The 8,115-nt window shown below is 45.1% G+C and overlaps 4 protein-coding genes across 4 annotated transcripts; 1 reads left to right on the top strand and 3 right to left on the bottom strand.

Moving 5' to 3' along the window:
- Nucleotides 1-1,516: 1,516 nt before the first annotated feature.
- On the bottom strand, nucleotides 1,517-2,618 carry CCR75_001949 (uncharacterized protein; the record flags this gene model as incomplete). The annotated part of the gene is made up of 2 exons (XM_067960050.1): nucleotides 1,517-1,815; nucleotides 1,880-2,618. The coding sequence occupies 2 exons, from the start codon at nucleotides 2,616-2,618 to the stop codon at nucleotides 1,517-1,519; spliced, it is 1,038 nt and encodes a 345-aa protein (XP_067817222.1).
- A 245-nt stretch (nucleotides 2,619-2,863) lies between these two features.
- Nucleotides 2,864-3,142, bottom strand: CCR75_001948 (uncharacterized protein; the record flags this gene model as incomplete). Its single annotated transcript, XM_067960049.1, has 2 exons — nucleotides 2,864-2,970; nucleotides 3,013-3,142. 2 exons carry the CDS (start codon nucleotides 3,140-3,142, stop codon nucleotides 2,864-2,866), a joined length of 237 nt encoding a protein of 78 aa, XP_067817223.1.
- Nucleotides 3,143-3,708: 566 nt separating this feature from the next.
- Nucleotides 3,709-5,583, top strand: CCR75_001947 (uncharacterized protein; the record flags this gene model as incomplete). Its single annotated transcript, XM_067960048.1, has 2 exons — nucleotides 3,709-4,438; nucleotides 4,874-5,583. The coding sequence occupies 2 exons, from the start codon at nucleotides 3,709-3,711 to the stop codon at nucleotides 5,581-5,583; spliced, it is 1,440 nt and encodes a 479-aa protein (XP_067817357.1).
- Nucleotides 5,584-5,655: 72 nt separating this feature from the next.
- On the bottom strand, nucleotides 5,656-6,883 carry CCR75_001946 (uncharacterized protein). Its single transcript, XM_067960047.1, has 2 exons — nucleotides 6,126-6,883; nucleotides 5,656-6,047 (listed from the first exon to the last, which is right to left on the bottom strand). The coding sequence occupies exons 1-2, from the start codon at nucleotides 6,464-6,466 to the stop codon at nucleotides 5,879-5,881; spliced, it is 510 nt and encodes a 169-aa protein (XP_067817358.1). The 5' UTR covers nucleotides 6,467-6,883; the 3' UTR covers nucleotides 5,656-5,878.
- Nucleotides 6,884-8,115: the final 1,232 nt, after the last annotated feature.

Below are 8,115 nucleotides of genomic sequence, written 5' to 3'. Positions count from 1 at the left end.
GTTTGGATGGGCAATAATGCCGCATCATCACTCCTCATGAGCTCGTTGTCCGCATCACTACTATGAGGTGACGGCAACGGTGTCGACTCATTGTAGTCGACAATGAGCGACGGATCAACATCCTCACTGTTAAAGTGGGATGGATCCTTTAGCCCTGTTAACGCGACAGCCGCAGTGGCTGTCGGCGTTCCTACTAAGGCATTAGACGCGGCAGGCGAATTAACGCGGCGCGTGCGCTTAGTGCGAGGTTGAGTGGGCGTCTTCGCAGACGACCCACCAACGTGGCCCCTTTTAGGTGGCATCTTGGGCGCCGTGTATGGAAACACGTGCGCTAGAGGATTGAGTAAACAAGCGGCGCGTAAAGCTGCTCACAGTTCCTCTCTACTCTTTGACGAATTTAAAAATGTTAATTCGTTCTTAAAGGGGGGATGGTGTATCGGGCTAAACTTGCCCTAATGTTACACAGTCCCCGTTAAGTACACTTGGTGTATCTAAGGGGATGGTCAGTTACTAAATTATAGTAATTAGGCCCAGCAGTCGGGTGTGGTGCACATTTGTGACCAACCCTTGTGTATGTGATACACATGGGCGCAAACACATTAGGAGGGATGACGCCCAGCGTCATCCGTTACGCGAGGTATCTAGAAAGATACGCTCGCAATACGAATTAAGTGTTATCTATAGAGATAACATTTTAATTGGCAAAAATAGGTATTTATATTTAATACGATTAAATATAAATCAGTCTGAAAACTACTTCCTACTTGGTAAGTGCGAACGAGGAGCCGGATTACCGCTCCCGTGACGACACTTAACCAAAGTACTTAGTGCGTTGGGTGAGGTCGCTAACGCGCCCACCACAGCTACCTCACTGCACGCAAGAGAAGCAGGTTAAACTTCTTCCTCGCTGTGCTAGGGTGTGTGTCTAAGTAGAGCGTGGCCGCGTTACGACGTGCCCGCCTACACTAGCCGTCATCCCTTTCGATGTGATTACACCTATGTCAATCACATACACGAGGGTAGGTCACTTTGTGCACTCCACCCATGAGTCAAGTGCCCCACGCCAAGTGCCTAGAAACACTGAGCGAAACGATCAACCTCGCTAGGAACAGAAGTGGTCTAAGTACTTCACATAAAGTAATTGACCATCCCTTTAGGTACACCAAGAGTACGTAATGGTTTTGTGTGACATAGGGCAACTTTAGCTCGTTACAAAAGAGTTATAGATTATTGAGCCTCAATTTTTTGACTGGAACACCTTCCACTGTTATTTAGCAAAATAGGTTTGCTTGTTGTTTGGAGCATCTGAAGAATTTATAGAAATTATTGCGTGAGCTCCATCGCATTTGTTCCAAGTTTTTCGTCAACTTTTAAGGCGGAATGTTTAGCGAGCGTAATTTCAGGATATACCTACCGACAAGTTTTTTCGAAGAACAATCGGCCTTCTGGCTATTGATGATTTTGTCTAAGCCTATTAAGCTTTGCACATCTTGACGGTGCTTCCTCGACTGAATACTTAAAAAAACTTGGTCGCGAACGTCAAATACGCAGTATGGCCGCGGATCTCGTCATCCTTCTTGGCCACTATGTGCTCGCCCACACCGCCAGGAACATACTTACGTTTGCGTTCGTCGACTTTTAAGTGTTTCTTCTCTTCGTCGATACCAGGCGTATCTCTTTCCGTCTGTTCATCCAAAATTATAGATTCACCATCCTTTTTTGGATTTACCTTCTGTCCAAACCCAAAATCCGGCACAGGCAGATCAATTCGACGGGAATTGTAAGGCACCAACCTCGTCTCAATTGTTCGAATTACTAAAGATTTAAAGCACGCATTAGATGTGCTATTTCCACTAGCTTCTCAAATTTATGAACTTACACTCAAAGTTGGCGATTCGCAGCGCATCGCACGTCTTTTGAACTTGCTCAATGCAAGGAGAATAGGACGCGAAAAATCCGCCTTGTTTCAGCAATTTTGCTGCATGGTCCACAGCCTTCCAAGGACAGGGAAGATCCAAAAACACTAAGTCGATAGATCCCTCAAGCTCAACTGAAAAGCCCTGCTCGCACGCGTCTCTGCATTCGACCGTGACAATACTCTCCAGTCCGTTGCGATGGAATTCGTCGCGAGCGATATCCGCTCTATGCGCATTAAATTCATACGTAAATACATGACCGTGAGGCGCCACAGTGCGCGCAAAGCTACTTGTAAGTGCACCACTTCCAGTTCCGGACTCAACGACGCGGGATCCCGAGCGAAGTGCGGCTGCGAATTGAATAGCGCTGGCATCGAGCGTAAAAACGATCTGCGTACGATGACGCAACGCGCGACTCCAAAGCTCAGGGGTCGGAGCGAGCAAAATGAGATATCCGCGCGCGTTCTTTTTCCTTGAGATGATCTTGGAGCCAAAGGGCTGACCAATCATGTCATTATGGTAGAAGGCGCCGTGACGATTTTGATAAATTGCATCGCGCTTTGCGTAGCAGTACGTGAGTGAATTATGTGTTTCGAAAAGGATGATGAGAGATCCTTCGGAGATGAGTGCGGGAGACTTCCACATAAAGTTTGAAATCTTCGTCACAGACGCAGCGTTTACATTAGCTGTCGGCACTGCCATTTTTGCAGGACTTTGGTGTGGAGGACATAAGAAAATCGCTTTTAACAGCAATACTCCCGTTAATGATGATGTAGGCATGCCTCAGTGCGAGCAAAAATCTCTCAAAAAAAATCTTAAAATGAGCTTTTCTTGCTCTAGTGCGATAATCCTCATGACTACTTTGTCGACAAACCCTCAGGCAACAATACGACGCACTCGAGCTTATCATATATACCCAACAGCTTCCTTGATCTTACGGCCGAAAACTAAATTTTGACCTTTTGTTCCTCGGAGCTATCGTAATTGGGGTCTTTTCTGTCCACAGCTACAATAGCATCCTCTTCGGCTGTCGAGACGCCCCAGTTGTGCGCACCTGCACCACCTGCAATTTCAAATAAGCGTCAGCTACTTCTACAAACCATATCAGTTTTGATTGCTGCGATCATGCCTTTCTTCGGCCCAGCGGCACTTAAGCCCATTGGTCCGCGCGAGTGTCGGTCCTTGTGATCGTTTTTCTTGTTCGCTAGCTCACGACTTTGCGGCATGATCGAAGATTACACTTTTTTGGTAATCTCAAAGTACTTCAAGGTGACCGTTTTTCTACAGCCAACAAGATCTTGCCAATTTGAAAGACACGATTTAAATAAAACCAATTAATGTAACACACACGCCAATAACCGTCGTTCGCAAATGACAGCAGTACGTGGTGGAAACGGCTACTGGTCCCAGCAACCATGCGAATATGCACTGACCTACGACGAGGTCCTCGTCTGCTGATGTAGCAGGTGATGTTTGATCCAGATGGTCGCATTCAAGGCAAAACGTTAGATTGGTCGTATCGTCGTGCGCTCTTAAACTTAATTTTAACCGGCAATCGTCATTTTGTTGTTGCAGTTGCTACTTGCAATGAAACTTTCTTTGAAGGTCGGAAGCTTGCCGCTACAACACATCTAAAGGAAGAGCCTTAGAGGTTGCGCGAGCGTACGCCAGTACAAGAGGAGATTGGCGGAAAGGGCATGTTGTTAATCCCACTTGAACAAGTGATGACGCACGCCACGTAAAGTGGAACAAAGTTTTCGTTTTCAGATTCGAATTTTCAAAGAAGAACATCATGAGCTTTCAAATTGCTCCCTTGATCGCTGCCGTGAAACTCGTACTGTGCGAGCACGATTCGATTGCCGGATGCCCACATGTAGTTGAATTGGTGAACGAGTACCTGGACGCTTCTAACAAGTGGACAATTGAGCGTGCTGCTTGCGCTGGTTACATGACGCTGCTTGAGCGACTGGGTAAGAAAGAAGCGCTAATCACGCCTCGACAGCTTGACTGGGCTCTCCGCACAGCAGCAGACCACGGCGACCTGAAGGTCGTAAAATGGCTGACTGCCTATCAGCCAGACATGATTTGCTCAACACAAATTATGGACTCTGCTGCGTTACGCGGGCACCTTTCAGTCATTAAGTGGCTTCATTATTATAGGGATGAAGGCTGTACTACTGCAGCTATTGACAGTGCTGCCGCCTATGGGCGACTGGATGCTGTTCAGTGGTTACACGAAAATCGCGAAGAAGGATGCACGACTGCTGCGATGGATAGTGCGGTGGCTGGAGGGCACCTCAAGACTGTGCAATGGCTCAAACACAACCGTACGGAAGGCTGTACAAGTATTGCCTCACATTTTGCATTGCTTAACGGCCACATGCATATTTTACGATGGCTAAATGAGCAAAATGTGGAGTTGCAACAGGTCACGGCGAAGTGTTTGACTCGTTGGTCACGTAGAGAACGGCGACGGAGTGTCACGCTTCGAGAAGCGCCGCGATATCGACCGCGACGAATGAGTGCGGCTTTTAATTGTATTTGAGAAGTTTCAATGATTACTTTGAACATTTTTATTTTGCAAAGCTTTACGATTGAATGAACGTAATTATTATTGCGGTTACATTTGCAATGCAATTTAATCTATTTATTCAATTGCAAATGCAGAAACCTGAGCTGGTCTGTTGCCTTCATGAATCGAAAAAGACATTGAGATTGAAGGGTAAATGAAACAGTACAAGAGCCCGAACTTTGGTTGACCTACGCCTTTAAGAACTTGAAAGCCACACTTACTTCTCCAGAGTATAATTATATGTGCGTGCGACAATGAGCTTCTCGCAGCCAAAATAATGGGGGATTAGCATCATAGCCTCATGGTCATGAATCCATAGTCTCTTCTTTTTAAAGGGTGATAACTTCTTCTGCTGCCGCACCATTTTTATTTGATAACTTACAAGCCTTACAGCAAAACAAAACGATGGAGCGAATGACGAGTGTCGAGGTTGTTGTAAGAGACCAGGTCGGTCCCATCGCCAATGGTCTAGTACCGACACTTATCGAATCTTTCTTGGACTGCTCCATTCGATGGACAATTCAAAGGGCAGCGTGTGGCGGCTACCTGTCACTGTTAAGGCGACTGGGTAAACGAAAGCCGGAGATTTCTGAGCACGGTTTCGACTGGTCCATGAGGATATCAGCAACGGAAGGGCATCTCGAAATCATAAAATGGCTCACAGCCTTTCGCCCTGAGTTGAAGGTTTCAACTCGGGTGATGGATGCTGCAGCATACCGTGGTCGACTGGATGTGGTCAAGTGGTTGCACGAAAACCGAAGCGAAGGATGTTCGGTGCATGCAATAGATAGCGCTGCAGCAAGTGGCCATCTCGACGTTGTCAAATATTTGCATGATAATCGTCAAGAAGGTTGCACAACAGGAGCAATTGATACTGCTGCCGCCGGAGGTCACTTGACCACAGTGCAGTGGCTTTGGCTAAATCGCACGGAAGGTTGTACTTCAGTTGCCGTCGACTTTGCGAGATACAACAACCACTTTTCTGTCGTTAATTGGTTCAGCGAGCTTGCTAAATTTCAGCCGCGGCATGCGAATCGTACGGGAAATTTTCGAAAGCCGAGTAATCTTGCATTACATGTACAGCCTCGTGAATAATTCAGCACGTTAGCCTTGACATTTTTTTAGCTAGGAGCGATAATGACCAAACCAACGCAGAAGCAATGTGGACTTAAGTATGGCAGTTGTAGAAAATATATGACTAGAAAAATTCTAAATAAAATAAGAATTGTCATAAATTTACAAAATGCAGACGTGTTGATAAACGAGTATGACCGCAAAATGGCGATTAATCATTAAGAAACAAAGACACCAAGTAGCAAATTGATAAAGAGTAAAAAGCCCTAGAGCAATCTTGACAAATATGCCATTTGTCTTCTCTTTTAGTGTCAATTCACATAATGGTGCACTTCGCCTTGCTGCCTCGCCGAGGCTGGTACTTTTCCAAATATTTAAGCTGACGCAAATTTATAGCACCGCGACGAAACTTACGAATATGCTCCACTGCATTGATCGGATCCAGACCATACTCGATCAAAGCGATGGCAACCAGCACGGGAGCTCTGCAGTTGTTTAAAATAGATCAAGGAATCAGAAAAATTAGCCCACGTCCTCGTCACAATAAAAATCCAGCTACTGACCGGCCGAGTCCAGCGACGCAGTGTACCGCGATAGACCTGTTTTTATTAGAGCTGCAGACATTGTCTTTATAACAGATTTCGACCAGGTCAAGCCATTGATCCAGAATCTTTGGATCGGGCGACTCGCCGTCCGGAAACTCGAGCTCGTGCACGTGAATACCAGCAGCCTTCACAGACTCGCTACTATACGTGACCTCGCACGCGCGCACAAGGTCCGTGACATTATGCTTCTTCAATTCCTTGAGATAAACGTGAAGATTACTGTCAGTGGGGGCATCCATGATGACGAAGAACAAATGCTCCCATTTGACCATCGTCGGCTTGTTTGTCGGCGCAATCATCGTTTCTTAGCAAAAAATGGGCAAGTGTCGATATATGAGTAGATATAGGGCGTCAAGATAGCAGTCCTCCCCGATCGCTTCAAGCACAGGCCACTCCACTTCTCTCTTGTGTGAGTAAGGAACTGTCGTCGTGTATTGGTTGCTATAGCCCCACAAACTTATCCCATCCGTCGAATGCGCTACCAGTCTAATAGCTCGTCGATGAGAACACCGTCGAAAAGTTGGGATCTACTCTTGGAAAAATCGGCGCGGGGATGCTTTCCACTCCCACAACCAGTGGGCTCGGCGAATCTTCAGGGAACTCAGAGTTGCTCAATTTACACACTGCGCGTGGCGATAGACTTAAAAAATTTAGGCCACCACGGATGTAAAATGTACGCTGCGTTTGCTGTGGTGGGTGCTCTCAGAACAAAGAAGGCTTCTTGCTGCAGATTACTTGAGTGGAGTGCGTTTTCTAGACTGAGCGAAACTTGCGATTATTTTAATCATAATTTTCAGGTGCAATATCAACCAATGAATGATTTGTTCTCTCTCAAATTAAAGCGCTCTGTGCAGAAGTGTCCAATTGCCTGGCAGAGATTCACCAACTACATAATGTGACTAGACCACGTCCTCAAGGAAATTCTTGTGGACGACAGGCCTTGGAATTGTAATATACGTGCCTGAATATTAAGCTGCTGTCCATTTGAGACCACACTGTAATTATGGGACGACTGTCGCAAAATTGCGGCTTGGACGCCAACATATGGATTCCAATTTTTTGAAGAGTCGCACAAATCGTGTCGATTGCTGGTGCTCGAAGTTGCAAATTATTTTAAGTTACTATGATACTTTCTGTCCAAGGAATACTAGTAGTTTTGCAACTGCTGCGACTTTTGAGTGACTTCTCTCGAAGGGCAACCTTGAACGGGCGACGTATCCGAGAACGGGGGGGAGAGGGGTAACACGTCCCTACCGTCAATTTAGGTGCAGAAAATATATCTGTGACTTAGAATCACAACTGCTTGGCAAATAGTCGATTATTAAATTCTTCAAAGGCTCTTTAAATCCTGCTTTAATATCGCAACTTCTTTTGTTTTTTTACGAATAACGCAAGTACTGCTCTAGAATGTGTCGAAATAATCTCCGTGGCGATTGACTCTTACATCAGAGCGTTAGGTAACATACACCGCACTTGTAAAAGCTAGGACTTTTGCACTGTCTATTATAGACGGGTGTTTCAAAATTTCTTGGATGTTGCTTTTCAAGCAAGCATCCTTGTTTCGTACCACCACTCAACTTATTCGAGTGGTCGAAAATTCGACGCTGTCTCTGTAACGGGGTGTATCTTTACATGAAATTAACACTTAAAGGTTGTTAATTAATATATTATCTAAAAGGTAGATAATATTTGGAGGATATTACTTTATATAGTAATGTCCTGAATTCTTATCCATAAATAGGTATAGACCATTATGTCTATTTATTCCGCAGACTAATCAGCTGTAGAAGTAATCAAAGAGAGTTACAAGATAAGATAGAGATAAGAATTCATTTACATGTTTAGTATTAGGTTATAGTTAAGTCAGCATTTACAAAGATAGATTAAGAGACACTTAACTATATTAATACAGTTTTCATTTTACCCTCTTAAGTTAACTTGTCTTAAG

This window comes from Bremia lactucae, linkage group LG3 (assembly GCF_004359215.1).
Source record: "Bremia lactucae strain SF5 linkage group LG3, whole genome shotgun sequence".
Lineage (NCBI taxonomy): Eukaryota > Oomycota > Peronosporomycetes > Peronosporales > Peronosporaceae > Bremia > Bremia lactucae.
This window is presented reverse-complemented; position numbering and strand designations above follow the sequence as displayed.

Excerpts from the sequence above, each read along its gene's own strand:
- CCR75_001946 (XM_067960047.1), bottom strand. The coding sequence starts at position 6,466 with ATGATTGCGCCGACAAACAAGCCGACGATGGTCAAATGGGAGCATTTG. Across the intron at positions 6,048-6,125 it reads TGCGTCGCTGGACTCGGCCG|AGCTCCCGTGCTGGTTGCCA; the intron begins GTCAGTAGCTGG and ends AAACAACTGCAG.